The sequence below is a fragment of the Hippocampus zosterae genome, chromosome 1 (assembly GCF_025434085.1).
Source record: "Hippocampus zosterae strain Florida chromosome 1, ASM2543408v3, whole genome shotgun sequence".
NCBI classification, from domain to species: domain Eukaryota; kingdom Metazoa; phylum Chordata; class Actinopteri; order Syngnathiformes; family Syngnathidae; genus Hippocampus; species Hippocampus zosterae.
This window is the reverse complement of record NC_067451.1, coordinates 13,615,773-13,633,699: the sequence shown is the minus strand read 5'-3', so window position 1 is coordinate 13,633,699 and position 17,927 is coordinate 13,615,773. Positions and strand designations below refer to the sequence as shown.

The window sequence follows — 17,927 nt, the reverse complement described above, 5'->3', positions numbered from 1 at the left end:
GCACAGCTCAGCCATAAGCTGTGCTCTCTCCATTTCTCCTTCATCGTCTCATTTCCTCCCCCATCTGAAGGAAGCATTTTGTTCATTTTGCAGCATGCTTTCGTATTCCTAAATTTCCTGCTCTCCTCTCGCCCTTCGGAATCATTACACACAAAGTGTGTGTCAGAAATGCTGAGGCGCTCGGTGCCGAGATACGTGATCCAGGCATGTGTAGCGGGCATGTGTGTGTGGTTCCTGCCTCCCCATCTTATGACAAGTGTTGTGACTTCAACACGATCAGGTCTGGTTTCCATGGTTACCGATGCCCCACTTAAAGCTCCTGCTCCCGCATTTCTGTGCGTATGCGTGTGTGTGTGTGTGTGTGTGTGTTTGTGTGTGTGATACTCCTTCCTAATTATTCTGCCCATCAAAAGTCAAGATTGGTATGATAAGAGCTAATTAAATACATTGTATGCTTAGTTTGATTTTGAATTTGAAAACACAGCTGGACTGCATAGGCCATCATTATGAATTAATGTGTTGATCACAAGGCGGAGGCAACTTGTGAGTCTGTCTGCCTCACAGTGCAGAGGTCATAGGTTTGATACCAGACCCCGGCCTTCCTGTGTGAAATTTGCATTTTCTCCACGTTCCTGCTTGGGTTTCCTACCACTTTCCAAAAACATGCATGGTGGATTAATTGATGACTTTAAATTGCCCAAAGGTGTGACTGTGAGCTCGAATGGTTGTTTTTCTGTGCCCTACGATTGGCTGGCAATCAGTTCGGGTGCACCCCGCCTGCAGCAAGGATGGTCTTCAGCATACCTGTAACCCTGGTGAGGAGCAGCTAATCAGATAATAAATGGATAGGTGATTACAATGTTCATGACGTCTAAATTGTTGTTTGTTTGCATACTTCCTTGAATGGATGGACTCTAATACATTTAAACATACACATTACTACCCTTCTTGCAGATTGGCTGCCCACTCACTTATACTGTTTTTGAGCAAATTTAAATAGTTAAAAATAAAAGGCACCGCGGACGAAGGTGTTTTTTTTCATTGTCATGGACTAAATGTATATCATTTAGTGTGTGTGTGTGTGTGTGTGTTTGTGAATAAAAAAACTGCAGTTTAGACATTAAAATACACTTGTACACCTACGTATATGTATGGATATGTGGATTTGCTCAGTTGTCATGCCACAGTTTAAAACTTGATAATTCATAGGCGTTCTCCCACTTTTTAAACAGGTATGTTTTGCGTCAGTCACAGTGATGTGGACTGGGCATTATCTTCTGACTCGAATGTGTCTGACACAGTTTGATTTTGCAGAATATGAAGAAATATCCAAATGCCTTCAAAGGCTAAAAACCTAAGAATCAGTTCAGTTGTCACAGTTGCATATACAAACAAAGCCCCTTTCACACTGGCCAACCAAGCCATGCCTTTTTCCTGCCTCACTGTCCTGGGTGTAGAGTACCGATTTGGGGTGCAGAGTTGAAGTCCTCCCGCAAATGTGTTGGCTTCCAGCATAGCATCGGAGGTGTAACAGAGGCAGTCTGTGCCGAAGAAGAAGCAACCAATATAGGAAGTGTAATAGCAGAGGCTCACTGCCATGTGCCTTTGCTGTTGAAATCAGTTGTCGTTGTCTAAGACACTAACACAAACATTGCCACACATCTGCACTCACCTCAAAGGTACTGAAACAGTGAAACTGATGGTTGAGTAAAAGCACCTGTGGCTCAAGGAAAACTGTGGAGGAATTTATACTATCTGGACCTGGATTTCCATCTCTGTTTAGGTCATCGTCTCGCTATATGATGAAAGCTCTCCCAATCCATGTGATTGTATGTTTCTTCTGCATCTTATTAACTGTTGTTGTCAGTAATTGCTTGTGGGTGCTGCGGTTTTGCTTATGTTAAGCACATTGAGTTGCCTTGTGTATGAAATGTACGAAATGAATAAAACTGCCTTGCCTTGCCTTTAAATTGGCCGGAAAATTGTAATCTTACTTACGTTTGTATAAAGTATAAAACTACTCATATACTTTTTTAAATTGTTGTTTTGCGGACTTAGACTGAAAAACAATGTGTTTATTCAATTTTATTTAATCAAGTGGTCACACAAAATAAGATAATCCGAATGCAGATACATTTTGTAGTCAACTTTATTTATTTATGTATTTATTTCTGTGTGCCTATTGCCTCTTTTTTTTAAATAAAAAATTTATTTGAATAATTTTTTGAAACAATGAGCAGCTTCGGTATATCGAGCATTTTTTTTTTTGGAACACACCCTGCTACATTCGGTTTCTGTCAAACACAAATACACGCAGAGAGGAAACTCCTCCAGCGTGGGTGTTCAAAATAAATGTTGATGAGTCATCTTTCAATGAGCCTTGCCGGTGTTGAGCTGCTTGAAGTCTTTCAGCAGCGCACAAAGTCTAGTCGTCTGTATACATAGATTAACCTTGCAGTATAAAAGATTCCTAAAAAGTGAACTGCTAAAAATGTGCCTCAGTAATGTCACAGGAATATGCATGTCGTCTGATATTGATTTAAATCAACTAAAGTAATGCAACGATCATATATGGGAAAATGACCTCTGAATGAAAGGTCAAATGGAGAACAAGAACCAACAATTTATTCATCCCTGGGGAACATTTATGGGTAAATCCCGACTGTGAGATCATCCATGACGTCACCCAGTCAGCCTGAATATGAATATAATATTGGCACTTGCAATCAACTATTTGGTCAAATGTCCTTGATTATGCAATGTTGAAAAGGCTTAATCAATTCTTTCTAAGCAGAAGGATCAATCCAAATTAAACCATAATTTGACTTTACATTTATGCTGAACTGTCATTTATCATGTAGGAATCATGAAATGTTGCTTCACCTGTAAATGATTTTGATGGTAAATATTTGAGAGTTGCCAGAACACACTTCAGCCATTCTATATCTTGGGATTTTTAAATGGACAAGTTCAAATCCTCTTTCTCACTTCCACTCAACAATATTTCAAAATAATGGCGACTGAAAAGTCAAGCTTTAAATTATTGGCCAAAGAAGAGAAAAGGCAAATTTTAGTCATCAAAAACTGAAAAGAAACAACCGTGATTGCCAACTCTAATTGCTTCCTGTCACGTAGCAAGGTGGTGGTGGACCCCAAAAAGCAGGCACGAGGGAGGACCGGGGCTTATTTGAAGAATTGTATTTAAAACAAAGAAAACTCAATCCAAAACACACAAAGTCCAAAGTATCAAACAAAAACCATGACTAAATCTAAAACATAACAATGAACTAAACATGACAGGAAACAAGAGCAAACAGCAACACACATGACAATAGCGAGAAGCAACAATGACCCGACACCGCGTGTTCGGGCAGGAGTCCTTTTATACAACCAATTACCAAATGACCAACAGGTGTGCAGCTGCCGGGGGAGCCCTAGAGTGCCACCTGTTGGTCCCCAAACCGAATCATGACACTTCCTTGCTTCAGAGTTAAAAAGATTGTCATGTGTCAAAAGATTGGGTTGTCTCTTGTTAAGGCTCAGAAATTGCTTCATCGTTTCAAAATTTCAAAAAAAAGTCACTGCTCCATAAAAGTTCGGCCAAAGTCGGATGCCGAGCCTTTGAATGAATTTCATGTAACATGTTTTTGAACAAAAATTCATCTTTGAGACTTTCATTGTAAGAAAGCGAGACTTTTTAACCTACAAAAATAGCGCAAGGATCAATCACAGTACAATACAGATCGAGTAGTGGAGTGTTCGGAATAAAAACATTCCTAGCCTTTAAATCAGGGGTCATGACCCGCGGACCGATACCGGTCAGCGGGTCATTTGGTGCCGGGCCGCCCAGAAAGAATAAATAACTTACATTCTTTCTGAATGTAAGTTTCTTTCTTTCTAAAAGGAGCATCCATTTTGGAATCTGAAAGATGTTTTATTTAGAAAAATTACCGGATTCTCTGTTATATCACTCGACAGTATGTCATTCTTGACTCAGGTGAATGCGCGCTTCTTGGTCACGTGATCGGTTCCCGCATAAAAAACAAACGTCTTTGAAATGTTTTTTTTGGGAGGGGGGGAAAGGCCCAGCCAGGAGACAGAAGAGGAGCCTACAGCTTTCAAGAAAGAGAAGGCTACATTTAATAGACAGTATCAAGAGTCCTATTTGTATTACGGCTTTATCTCAACAGGAGATTCACACGCACCAAGCCTACTCTGCATAATAAACGGCAATGGTGAGTCGTATTTTTCATGCACTTTTTATTTGCGGCGTATCTTATTTCGAAGGCACGTTTAAACGTTGCCATATTGAACAGAGAATGTTACGTCCAGATAGGACGTTCCTCGTGTCATTATTCGTGTTTATTATTGTTTCGAAAATACCACACTTTTCATGCAAGTCATATCATATTATATTGTTGGATCTATCCGGCCTTAAAGGCTGATCCCTGAAAACATTGTCTGACATGAAACCAGTCTGTGGGGCAAAAAAGGTTGTGGATCTCTGCTTTAAATTACTGGAACAGGGCTCGCATTCGGAATCAGCGGCTGGCCCTTTTGAGATGCATTTCAAAGTATGAATGAGAGGAAGCTGGTTCACTCCCTGTCCATGACTGAGGTCCACCACTCTTGAGCAAGGTACTTCAGCCTCACTGATGTTGGGGCATGATGCCCTGGTGCAGCCCACTCCCATGCGCACCCCTTCACATCGTACAAGACAAATTCCCAATGAATATCAATTCCTAGGCATAATTGGCTTCGTTCTTCCATCCATCCATTTTCCGATCCGCTTACCCTCACAAGGGTCACGGGTGGTGCTGGAGCCTGTCCCAGCTGTCTTCGGGCAGTAGGGAGCGGACACCCCGAACCGGTTGCCAGCCAATCACAGGGCTAACAGAGACGAACAACCATACCGAGGGACAATTTAGAGTGGTCAATCAGCCTGCCATGCATGTTTTTGGAATGTGGGAGGAAACCGGAGTACCCGGAGAAAACCCACGCAGGCCCGGGGAGAACACGCAAACTCCACACAGGGAGGCTGGAGCTGGAATTGAACCACTGTGGGATTGACGCGCTAACCACTGGGTCACCGAGCCGCCACTTTGTTCTTCATTTTGTCATTAAACTTTTAAAAGTGATTCATGCAATCATGTATAATTAAATTGTAACATTGTACTCCAAGTCAAGAATACAAAACAAAACAACTCCTTGATCATTTTTAAATCAACCAGCCAAAACAAGACCACTACTCATGCTTACGTACATTGACACCGGTATCACACGATTGCTAATTGCTTAAGTCCCACACAATCATAGCAAGAACATCCACAAAGAAATCCCAAAGACGACAGTGATTCAAACGTAGAGCTTTCTTGCTGTGACGTAACAGTGCAAGCCTCTTCGCCAGCATAGAATTGCCATTCTTCACTTACTACTACAGTATTTCAAAAAGTGAAAAATACAACTTATAAAAAAAGTGTTACGTAGACAGTATTTCATTTGTATTTGAGGTGTTTGAACACCACATTTGGATTGGAACTAATGTAACAGTGACTCAGTTCCGTTCTGCGTTTCCTGTCACTCAAGCTTGAACATTCAACAAAGTAGAGGACTGAAGCCAGCTGATGAGGCCAATTACAAATTCAAGGACCTTCCATGTTTCCTCGCTGCCTTGTTCTCTGGGGTCTCTTCACTACGTCAGCATCTAATCATGCAGAATCGTGGTCCACCATTTAAAAATGGTACTTATACTACATGTTCAAATACACCATTGAGCCGGCTGCTCACACACGATTACGGACACCCCTATACCCACCGCTATCTATCTCTACGGGCTGTCAATAGGGCTGCCACAATTTGTGTCACACTGCTCCAGAGCTGATCAGTGTGTGAGTTACTATACGTCCCCTTCCACTACCATCTTAAACATCGCTTATGCATGCAGGCATGTAATTAATGGCCTCTCATTGACAATGACAATCAGGAGAATGAGGATATATAATTCCTTCGTGAATCTTACCGAACAGACTGACATTCAGGTTTGGTTGGATGTGTGTGTGTGTGTGTGTGTGTGTGTGTATGTATGTGTGTTGGGGATGAAGCAGCTAACAGCATTAATCATACGCACGAGTACACACACACTGACAGACACACACACACACACACAGAGAGACACGAGCGATGACATGAGCTTCAAGTGTGTCAGTAAAAGGAGCAGATGACACATCCTCCACATTCATTGATGAGGCCACTGCACGGGGCTTACTCCAACCGCATCAGCACCATCAGCGGCAGCAGCCTGTCGGTTTGCTTTACAAGGCTCGCTCTCAAAGAAACCATATACTGTAATGCAAAATAAATGCTGAGTGTCCTCACTTTTTGGAGGGAGGGAACCCATCTCACTGCACCACCTCCACTCACTCATTCAGATATGAAAAGCTCCATGCATGCAGTGTGTGACCACCGCTGCTCACTTCACCACCATCCCGTAATCCTCAGTCCGATCACATACAAGCTGGACGCTGACGTGACGCAGAGAAGGGATCCTATAACTCACCTTTCATCCAGTCCAGCACTTGCTTTGGTGTCCATTTACTTATAGGTTCCATAACCAAAGCCATGATGTCACAGCCTCTCTGCGTTAAACAGCACAGGAGCGAAAGCAGGCGGCATAGAACGACTTGTCAGTCACATCTGGAGTGACGTGGCGCCGGATCATTCGGAGTGTAAAGAGACAGTTGTCGGTTTTATTCCCTCCATCGGAGCATGGCCCCCTGCAGAAACGGTGAACGGGATGCGGTGGTGCAATCTACGCGCACGCAGAGACAGACGCGCGCGCACAAGCGCTCCCTGCCGTCTTACCCTCCCCTCTCCTTCTTTTTCTCGTGCCTTCCCGCCAGCAGCTCGCGCGCTGTGAGAAGGGGATTCGATGGAAGCGACCCCTCCCCTATCCTCTCCCCCAGCCCACCTCGCTGCAGCATCATAAGGGCCACCTCGCACAATACAGACCGGGGAATGGTGCAACGCACATCATGCAGAGAGAATCTCATTCCGTGCCCCCTCCTCCCTCTATCCACACTTTTCAAACACGCAGGGTCAAAGAGCGTTTAAGGGGCGAATGAAAATGATTTCAAATATAGAACATAAAACATTACAATAGAAACAACATCTGTCAAACTCTCAAGTGTGTTAACCGTGCTTAGTGAGAGAACAGTTGGTGCATTCTTGTTGAGGCTGCCTCAACCCAAAAAGGTGTTGTGTGCGTGACTAATAATCAAGCTACACTCTCCATGCACGGGGAAATCCGCAACAGTCGTCTGCATCTGCATCACTTGATTGAACGATCACCGGAGAGGGGCAGCGCCCCCTGCTGTGCATCGGAGACATTGGTGACGTCATAGAATAACGCGTCACCGGTCCGCCACAAATGCACGGTTTATATGCTCTTATAAACCGTGCATTATATGCTCCTATTTAAGTGCCTTGGGATAACTTTTCCTGTAAATGGTCGCTATACGAATAAAAGTTACTTTCTAAAACAAAGACATTAGTAGAATGATATCTTTGTGAAATCCATCTTCCCTTCTTTTATCAGATCTTTGAGCCAGGGGTCATTGTACATGTCAGGGACAAAACCATAATCATTTTAAAATAATACAGGTAGTGAGTCTGATTAGTAGTAAAAATAAATATGTCAAGTCTAGTATGAATAACCTGTAATTTACATGTCCAATAGTCAAACCAAAAGTAGCCTCAGAAGTGTTAATAAACAAGCAGCACTTTGCATTAATCTGGACAAAAATTAATACGGGTGGTGGTTTTTCATGCGCGCCAATGCAGCTATCCACATAGGAAAATCACCATTACAGGACATATTTGGCTCGTGGGCTGTCCAATTCCTTCTTTCCAACTTTTGTTGCTCACCAGATTTCAAGACTGTAATCCACTCAAGAAAACTGTCGGCCTGACGGAGCTGTGTGCTGCAGCCAGGAGCAGCAGTCTGAGTCCACTTGGTTGTGTATGGAACTATAATTGGCACATTATCTGGTCACACCTTCTGTCTCTCCAGTCTCTGGTTGTCCAGTTTTGTCACGCGGTGATAAGATTACAAATGATAATTAAACATTTAATTAGAGACATAAGAGAGGGCCAGAAGAGAATGATGCAAAAATAATTTTAATAAAAGCACACAATGACACTCAGTACTAGAAGCAGATTATCACTTGCATACAGAAATACAAAATGGTGCCTCAGCCAGGCGACATATATAGACAGAGTCGAGCCAATTTATGATCTTTCCGCTTGTCGCCGCTCTGAATGCTTCATCATGCAGCTCATCACTCGCTGTTGCTGGCATGGAATTTGTTCCGCACTGGTGTGGCCTGACGCAAACACTTTGCTGCAGGTACTCTGGTAACTACCTTGTTATCCAGTGGTGATTTGCCTGTGTGCCATAGCTTTTCAATGCCCGTCTTACATACTGTATGGGTTTTTTGAAGGTCAGGAAAGTTTGGGGACAGCAGCACAGTCACAAAGTTTGATGCGGGAAAGACTTCACCAGGAGATGACATTGCCCACTCTGAGCGTGAGCACCAGGCTGACAACTCAGCCACAGCGCCCAATCCTGAAGGTTTCTCTTCATTCATATCTTCTGGGGTTGAGAACAGATCAACTTGACCTGAAGACCATGGCACAAGGGACTGGAAAAGAAGATTCAAGTTCCCAATCTGAAGGTCGCATTGACAATGAATGTGTGTAATTAATTAGTGTGGGGTTACTGTTAGTATAAATTAATGGTGGTGATATGATTCTCCCATATGCCATTGATTTGCATACATCTGTTTTTAGTTTGATGGCAGCAATGCAATGTATAGCTTTGAAATCAAACATTTGATTTAACTTAGTTTTAGAGTTAGTATAGATTATATTAAAAAAGAAAAAAATATATAGTAATATTAACGTAATAAAAATATTGAAAAACTAAAAATAGTAGAACCAACTCCACTCATTTTACAGAATACAAGCACGTCATGGCGGATGGTCAGCATGTTACCACCTCTGCCTCCACACTCCAGAGTGGAGTGGATGATTACCGGTACATCGCAAGTTGACTAACAGTGCACACCCTAAATATTCTACTTAGACAACTAAACTGAAAGACGCATATAAATAAAATGTATTATTATCATTATTATTATTATTATTATTAACATTGCAGGCTAAGGGCCACACCGTGCTTTTAGTTAAAAAATAAATAAATAAAAGTTTGTACTTTTATTTTTTTATACTGCAAAAGTTAAGTGTATGCAGAAATGAAACATTATTCACCTCCAACCACATCAAAAATTGTCACATTTAAATGGAAAATTCACTCTCAATTACATTGTATAAAATCCATTTTTAACACAATTGCATGGGGATTTCATACGAAACAAAACTGGGAAAAAAACTTTCAGAATAAGTAAATACTGTGTCCACTTTCGGGCTACAGCTCCCCTCTCTTTTTAACATTGATTCCACATTACATTGATGAAAATAAATAGGTATCTCTTCCCCATTCATTCGCCTTCAGTGAAACCACCCCAAATCACCACCCACACACACCAAAGATGCAAAGCATACGTTTAGAAATGAAAGGAAATCCAATTGTACATAAGACAAAGGATATGAACATTTAAGCATACTACAGTATTTTAAAATACGTTCTTCGTTCACGTTCAGGGCTGCCAATAATTAAAAAGCCACCCAAACGCCACAAAATATAAAAGCATTCAACTATAAAAACAACCCCAAAACATCCTATTACACAAAGAATGAACATTTAAGCATATAATTACAATGCAAGCATGCGATTTTTTGTTTTAATATTCAAATGACCCTGTTGAATTGCCTACTTGCATTGAACTCAGTTTAAAATAGCTCATGAACGATGTACCTACAAAAACACTAAGAACGAGCTCCATTTGGGACTAAACTTACCATCAGATCGCTTTAAAAAGAGTAGAAAACTCCAAACGCACACCGGAATGTTTTCTCGTACGGCGGCAGTGAATGAAAACCGTTGAGGGCCAAAGTAGACCAGGGGCGGGGCCTGACTGCTCAGTTTTCAGCCCTCCCCGGATGTCAACGCGATGATCTCGCGCACCCATTGGCCCCCATCCGAGCATACGTCACAATCATGATTAGAATTGATGATCTCACGGTCTGATTTCATTGTCTCGCAACAGGGACTGTGGGAAAGAAATCTGCTTGAATTTAAGAGCTTCATCTGAATTGGACAAAGCGAGTATGGACGTCATTTCACTTTTCGTCCCAGTTGTTTCCCGTCAGCTTTGTGTTTTCATTCAATCGAAGCCAGGGTCAGTGAAATGGCAGTGGCGGAGCTCTAGAAATCTCGGGTAGAAAGGAAAAGTTTAGCCCCAGCTGCCCTAAGAAAGGTTTGCTAATGCTAGCTCGCGTCTGCTCGTACAAACATGGCTTCTCGGGCCTGCAAGCTACGCTTGGAACTAGTGTGCCGAGGCTTACCGGGGTTGTTTTCTACGTGCTTGTACATAGCAAACGGTTTAGGTCCGCGCTACCTGAGTGGGAGGTTTATTTCTCGATCCCCGTGCACCCTCGCGCAAGAGGCGATGCTAATTATCTTTCTAACGGTTACCGTTGCATACTGTGGCCATGCGCAGTGAGCCTGCCAAAATAAAGCCGCTGCATGCTTATTGGTTATACAACAGTCCATGTGAATTTGTGCGTGTTCGTTTTCAACCTCCTGATATGGGTTTACTAAGTTGGTCCCTACTTTTAGTGTAATTGGTACGCCTTAACCTACCTGTTACGACTATCCTGCGATTGCCCTTTCAAAACGAGCGTCCATCATAATGGTGTGGGGACAAGAGCTTGATTTTGCTCCATATCGGGATAACGAGTGGATGGATGGATGCCAAATTTTATTTGGAGTATGGGCAGTGTGTACTGTTCGGACTAAACTTTAAAGTTATTTGCTTTGGTTACACTGCTTAACAGTGGTTCGGGTGCACTGAGACACGATGTGACAACAAAAAGTCATGGATGTTTCGCTGTGATCGTCATGGCAGCTCCATTCCCGTCCAGTAGCAGCATGGATTCATGGCCACAGAGGCGTGGCCTCCAGACTGTGAGTACAATATATGCATTCGTTTAGGAAAACACTGCTTTCATGGGTGGGAGGCGACGACACTCGAACTTATAGAAGTGTGCGAAGGGAACGTTGAAATAGTAAAATTAGCATTTCATTAGGCTGTGGTTTGGCCTCCTATTTTGGTTACCACACTGTATTGACTGTCCGGGATAGCTGGATAGTCCTAATTATAACGCATACTTGTCTTCTGTCTTCTAAAACTTACATGTCAGAATGAAAGCTATAAAAGTGGCTTGTTGGCTACAAGGGTAATGGAGTACACAAAATGGCAAAAAGGAATGACCTACTACTACTACTACTGGTAGTTACCTTGTAGCATCACTGTTGATGATTGTTTTCTAGATGAACCTGCGGTCAGTATTCACAGTGGAGCAGCAGATGATCCTGGAGCGTTACTATGATAATGGGATGACCAATCAGAGCAAGGCTTGTTTCCAGCTAATACTGCAATGTGCTCAGGAGGCCAAACTAGACTTCAGTGTTGTCCGGGTAAGGATAAAGAAATGGCAACTAGATTGTGTCTTCATTTAACTCAGTTAGACTCTCCAATGTTCCGTGTTAGTATTATTTATTGATTTGTACTTCTCCCTTTAGACGTGGGTTGGAAACAAAAGGCGGAAACTTGCTTCTAAGGCTGATCTGAATGGAGGCTTGTCTCATCCCTTACCTAGTCATGGACTTGCTGGGGCACTGTTGTCCAGTCACTCGCTAGCTCAAGGAGCTCTGTCCAATCATGGGCTGTCTGCAGCAACATTGCTTCCAGCTGAACTCGCTGTCGTACGGAATATCCATAATCGTACGCACCTTCTCCCTCCATCGTCTTCCTCTGCTTCATCTTCCTCTCCTCTCAGCAGTGGGAATAACAACAACAAAAATGACGTCATACACACCAGTATTTACTCCCATAACTCCAACACCCGCCCCCAGCCAAAACCCACAGGTTCCCTACAGTCAGATACTGAGCTCTCACCTCTCCCTCCCTGCTCCTTACTCAGTAAGGCTGTGCAAAGCAGAACTACCTGCAGCTCCTCGTCTCTTCACTCCAAGCTTGTGTCACTCTCTCAGAATTTGCCTTCCCTCACGTCTGCCTCTGCGTCTCTGGTCTACACTGCTGGAAGGGACATGAAAACAAGTTTGTCCCTCAGGGATGTAGGATTGACTGCAGGGGTAGGAGGCCTACCTCCCAGCTGGACGCGACCATATGGCACTGCACAGACTCAGACATGGCCCTCTTCCCCTCAGTCCCAGGCTCAACTTCAGCCCAGGTCTGAGACCAATCTGCAACCACCTGCCCCTGCACCACAGAAAACCCGTCTGTCCCTCCCACTCCAAAACTCGAGTCCTACCTCAGAGCAGACACCCTGCATCCAGCAGATGTTCACAATAGCAGAAAGAAGTGAGGGCATCAGAAATAAGTCTGGACTGGGTTTTGCTTTAAAAGCCCAGGAAATGCAGAGGCCAGTTTCACGCACTTTGGATACTAGTCATAACTTCTCCATTGCCATGGAAACCGCAGATGAAGAAAATGAGTGGCAAAGGGAAGAAGAGTTGGCAAACATGGCTGCTCAGAATAACATCCATCAGGAGCAGAGAATGTCTTTGGTAAAAGGGAGACACTCATTGACTACGGCCCACTCCCCAAATCTGCTGATTAATAGTAACTCGACTCATCAGGGCTGCTACTCCTTCACACAAACCTCACTTTCTGGGGATGACAGCTCACAGGTAGGACAGGTTTGATGAAGTTGTGAATCAAAAGCATGATTCTGATTGGGTTTTTATTTGTTTACAGACTTCAATCAGTGCTGCCACTTGGGTTATCAGCAACTCCAGAAAACGAACAGTGAGTTCCATTGTGCCAAACCCAGTGCAAAGAACCCCTCAAAATGTCCATCTATACCGTTGATATAAAATTCATTTCAAATTAGAAAATGTACAAACATACCTTATGATTCTATTAAAACGTGCCTTTACAAAAACACTAATGCCCAAGTTTGACTGTCACTGTTGGAGAGATATATTACCTGAAAAAAATGTGTGGTTGAAATGAACTGTACTTAAAGGGACAGTGCGTAAAAATGTGTTGATTTCTCAGTTATCATTCTTTCAAAACCCACTATTAATTTCACTGATGTACAAAAAATACATATGTTCTTTCACACCAATGTCATTTCTTCTTGTTTCTCTAGTTCACCACTAGATGACAGTGATTTCTACACATCGTTCCTTGAATTGCACTGAGCTGTTAGAATTATTTTCTTTCTGACGGACAAAATCAAAAGTTGGAAGATGTGTAAAATATAAATAAATTAAAGCAAATTTAAATGTGAGTTAGGTTTACCTAAACATATTTTTGACACCGATTATAAAAATATCTTTACTGTTTTTTTTTATTTATTTATTTTTTTTATTTTGGTGAACCACATCACGGTTTTGACATTTAATATTTTCGTTTTTAGGTTTGGCCTAAAAAGCTTGCACAATACATATTTTACCGTGCGTTGTCAATTATAGCTATGACTTTAGAAAAACATCCATCTGATGCTGAACCTAACCCTTTATAAATAATAACAATAATTATTATTATTATCATAAAAATTTGATATGCTAGTGTAAAGACAAGGGCAGTTTCGGTATCAGGGAAAAAAAAAAAAAATTGAAAAGTTTGCCAGAATCTGATTTTTTTTTTTTAAATGACGACCATTGATTTTTGCAGTGTTGATGTCTTGAATTTAATCCTTGCTAAAATATGGTTCTGGTGTCCCATGTACAAAGTTTGTCACATCCGTTCACTGATCATTTATGGAAAATGCTTCTTAGTTACTGTATATTGTTTGCATCAGTCTTTGTCAAATTAGAAAATAATTATTTTTGGTCCGCTTCAAAAAGTACTGGTAGTCAATTATTAAACTGACATGCTGTTTTTGACTCAACTGGCCTGGTTAGCACGTCAGCTTCACAGTTCAGAGGTACCGGGTTCGATTCCAGCTCCGGCCTCCCTGTGTGGAGTTTGCATGTTCTCCCCGGGCCTGCGTGGGTTTTCTCCGGGTGCTCCGGTTTCCTCCCACATTCCAAAAACATGCGTGGCAGGCTGATTGAACACTCTAAATTGTCCCTAGGTGTGAGTGTGAGTGCGGATGGTTGTTCGTTTCTGTGTGCCCTGTGATTGGCTGGCAACCGATTCAGGGTGTCCCCCGCCCACTGCCCTAAGACAGCTGGGATAGGCTCCAGCAACCCCCGCGACCCTAGTGAGGATCAAGCGGCTTGGAAGATGAATGAATGAATGAATGGCCTGATACAAGCATGGTAGTTCCATGGAAGATTTCCTGTGTTGTAATGACGTTTTTGCGCTCTTGTCGGGTTTCAAAAATATATGTTGCTCAGCATGTTTGTGCACATTGTGTTCAGTTGCAGGATCGCACCCAATTCAGTGATGGGGATATCATTGAACTGAAACGCTACTGGGACAGGGGCATGACCAGCCTGGGCTCAGTGTGCAGGGAAAAGATCAGTGCTGCAGCAAACCAGCTCAATGTTGATACTGAAATAGTTAAGGTAAAACTAAATGTACCATGTCGTTTTTTGGTGTCGATAAATCCATTTTGGAGGTAGGAGTTTCTAACATTGTTGTGCTTTGAAGGACAATTGAAGGTCTATTTGGAACAACTGCAGAATTCTGTTACGTAGACTAAGCTTTTCATCAAGTTAGAAGGTTGAGGTTAAACTTTCATGTTCCACACTCAAGATTTGTTGTAAACGACATCAAAAATCTCAACAAGAAAAAAAAATCATAGTTAGGCTGTTTGAAAGTGCTCTATAAATACTGTTGACTTGACTTGAGTCTGGATATCCAGTCAATGTATCTAACCTAAACAGTATCAGTCCAAAATTTGACGAGACTTGCCAAGTTATAAAGCATGACTGCTACTTGAGACGGTTAGGATTTAAGATAACGACGGTACTCAAGAACACCGGACTTGAACGCCATCTACAGGACACAGTTGTTCAACCTTGACCACACATGCGAGGTGTTCAAGTGTACTGCAGTTTAAAATTATAATGCTGTCGACCACATGGGTTTGTGGAATATATAACACAGCATGTATATTAGTCATTTTAAAAAGAAATGTGAGATGTTAAATTTCATTTATACTATGCTTTTATCTGATTGAAATTTGACCTTCTCACCTTTTTTATTCACATCATTGTCACTTACTACCACTGTGTCTTTATTTTGTCCCTGGATTTTAGACATGGATTAGCAACAGACGAAGGAAGTACCGTCTCATGGGTATTGAAATACCCCCGCCTAAAGGTGGGCCTGCTGTATTCACAAACACGAGCTCCCCCAGAGGTGACTCGCCGGTTGCATTTAGCCCCGAAGAAGATCATCTTCGAACACCCGAACTCGGAGATGACTTGAATGACGGGGTATCTCTCTGCCTCTCTGAAGGTGTGGCCTCTGATGCAACACTCACATCATCGTTTACCTCTCATTGAACTGTGAAAATTGGTTGTAATGCAGAGCTCTTACCTCTAGATAGCATCCCTGACTCACAGCAGCGAGATGAAAATGGAGCAAATGTGACTGGTGCTGCGCCGCTGGCTAATGTGGTACTTAAATATGTCTCGCTCTATAATTCAGTCTGGCTTCATTGAGACTCCTTACAAATACTGTCATGATTACCGGTACATGGTACAGTAGCTTTGGCCTGCTTTCACTTTTTGGACTTTTTTTCGAAATTGACGGGGAAAAAAACATTGTAAGCATGCTGCTGATGACTGTGACATTGATTTATTCTAAGATTTTCATTTTTTAATAACCATATTCTTTTTTTCATTTTGCAAAGGCGCAAATTAAGGCCGCATATGCTGGTCTGGTAAATCGACCAAAGCTTTACTGATTTGCAAATTTATTTTGCCTGTTGGTTAAGTTTTTAGTTAATATATACCGGCATTTACACATATGGACTAAATTGCTGGTTAATGAAAGAAAAACATACAGTTAAAGTAACAACAAATAAAAATGCAATGAAAATCAGACATTGCTTTTGAGTTGTGGTTCAACTTAATTATTTTCAAAAACAAACTTGCGAAACAAGCATAGATGAGGATGATGGTACCCCAAGAAAAATTCCAGTCACTCGACCACAGAAACACAGTCAACTAGAGTGTGTCCTTGAATTAAGTGTCATAGGTGGCTTTATTTGTTATTACTTGTGTCAGATTCACCTTATTTCTGTGACCACTGTGAGTCTTTCCTTTTCTTAGCAGAGGGGTATCGACAATTTTGCCCATGAGTGTATAATTTATAATGTCAAAATGTGTTGATTATTTATTTTTTTTTTTTAATATAGAAAGTTGAAGTGATTGATGAGGATGACGTGGAAGATGACGACGAGGGTGAAATGGTGCCCATAGATCTAGAGCAGATGCAAAGCTTGCTTGAATTCAAGGTGAGGACAAACACAAAAAGAGGTTGCAAAAATGTCTTGTCATTCTAACCAAATAAAGAGTTTCTGAAGAATCCTCGTGTTGCTAAGTGACATAACTTCAATTGTTTTTTTTAACCTTTCAGCATGAGGAAGTGCAGTTCTTAGAGAATGAGCTAGAGAACCAAAAACAAAAATTCCTGGACCTTGCAAGCTTCACAAATAGGCTGCTTAGTGCTCTGAGAAATAAAGATGTGGAAAAACAGCAAGTACATTCAACAATATGTTTAATATGAACGCCAGCCTCAACTTGTCAAGTGTTTTCTTTATGGTTTTATCATTGTATGTTCAGGAACTCATTGCCAGTCTACCTCACCCTTCGGACCCGGTGTGGAACATGACCAAGGATAGAGGAACTCTGCCTGATGTTGTGTCCGAAGAGAAGTCATCCAACTACCACATTACTATGAAAACAAGTGGTATTGAGCATACGCAGGAGCTTACAGTCAAAGGCTCCCCATTGATGAACATCAAAGACAATTACATTGAAGTTACTCAGCCCTCTGTATCAGAGGAGCAAATGCAAGGAGAGCAAGAAAATGAATGAAAATGAGTATTTCATATACAGCATACAACACCTCTGCACAAACAAATGTTTCCAGATGCTACACAAAAACGTATTTTAAACAGGAGTCAATAACTATTCATCGTAACAAACACATGCTCTGCGCCTAGTGCCTGTGGATTGAAGCTTGTCTCATTCAATTCATTTTTAATGCACATCATTTGCCTTGCTCTGGTCAAGTCTGGGGAAAAGAATAAAGAACTTCCAACTGAAGTGTTGATTGTTTCTTAATAAGAAATTATTATCCATCAATAACTACATATGCAGTAAAGTATATATTATTCATTCATCATCTGCCTTGTATGTAGCTCAAGAAACAGGCTGCATTACAACACTGACGTAGCAGTCGTAAAAAAAAACGCCAGTAAAATCACAAGCATTGAGAAATACCGTACATTTTTCAGACTCATTGTGGCCATGTGCTTTCTGTGAGCAAGCCTAAATAGAATATCCTCAGCCTTTGTTGGTGGGAGAAAAACAGCTGTAGTGAAAGTGGATGAGCTTTAAAGCCTCTTATTCCGCCCAGGGCAAGAGATGGTCAGGCTTCAACATTTAGCTTTAACTCCCGGGAATCCGAAACGTGGTTTGAGGTCAATAGAAAGCTGATGCGATACATTCATTTATTTTGCTGCGATGTTTAAATACGTCACCTTGTTTGCGAAGCCTGCCCCTATTCTTGTCGTCGACCCGGTGCTTTGCG

At 41.8% G+C, this 17,927-nt stretch overlaps 2 protein-coding genes and 1 long non-coding RNA gene across 5 annotated transcripts in view; 1 reads left to right on the top strand and 2 right to left on the bottom strand.

Annotated features, from left to right (window-relative positions):
* Nucleotides 1-6,945, bottom strand: part of si:ch211-26b3.4 (connector enhancer of kinase suppressor of ras 2) — a 59,673-nt gene extending 52,728 nt beyond the window's left edge. Inside the window, exon 1 of the mRNA XM_052058547.1 lies at nt 6,557-6,945. Coding sequence (XP_051914507.1) covers nt 6,557-6,620 — 64 coding nt within the window. The 5' untranslated portion in view covers nt 6,621-6,945. The remainder of the gene's footprint in view (nt 1-6,556) is intronic.
* A 1,212-nt stretch (nt 6,946-8,157) lies between these two features.
* Nucleotides 8,158-10,186, bottom strand: LOC127596276 (uncharacterized). Its single transcript, XR_007961428.1, has 2 exons — nt 9,979-10,186; nt 8,158-8,699 (listed from the first exon to the last, which is right to left on the bottom strand). It is a non-coding gene; the product is annotated as an uncharacterized LOC127596276 (long non-coding RNA).
* hdx (highly divergent homeobox) lies at nt 10,159-17,440 on the top strand. 3 transcript variants are annotated; one of them, XM_052057707.1, is made up of 11 exons: nt 10,159-10,285; nt 11,017-11,146; nt 11,513-11,659; nt 11,765-12,895; nt 12,963-13,013; nt 14,579-14,725; nt 15,422-15,623; nt 15,711-15,784; nt 16,528-16,626; nt 16,749-16,871; nt 16,955-17,440. In XM_052057707.1, exons 2-11 carry the CDS (start codon nt 11,081-11,083, stop codon nt 17,207-17,209), a joined length of 2,295 nt encoding a protein of 764 aa, XP_051913667.1. In that variant the 5' UTR covers nt 10,159-10,285; nt 11,017-11,080; the 3' UTR covers nt 17,210-17,440. The 3 variants fall into 3 exon arrangements, with proteins under 3 accessions (XP_051913667.1, XP_051913685.1, XP_051913676.1); XM_052057725.1 differs by lacking the exon at nt 11,513-11,659; XM_052057716.1 differs by lacking the exon at nt 16,749-16,871.
* The last annotated feature ends 487 nt before the right edge of the window (nt 17,441-17,927 follow it).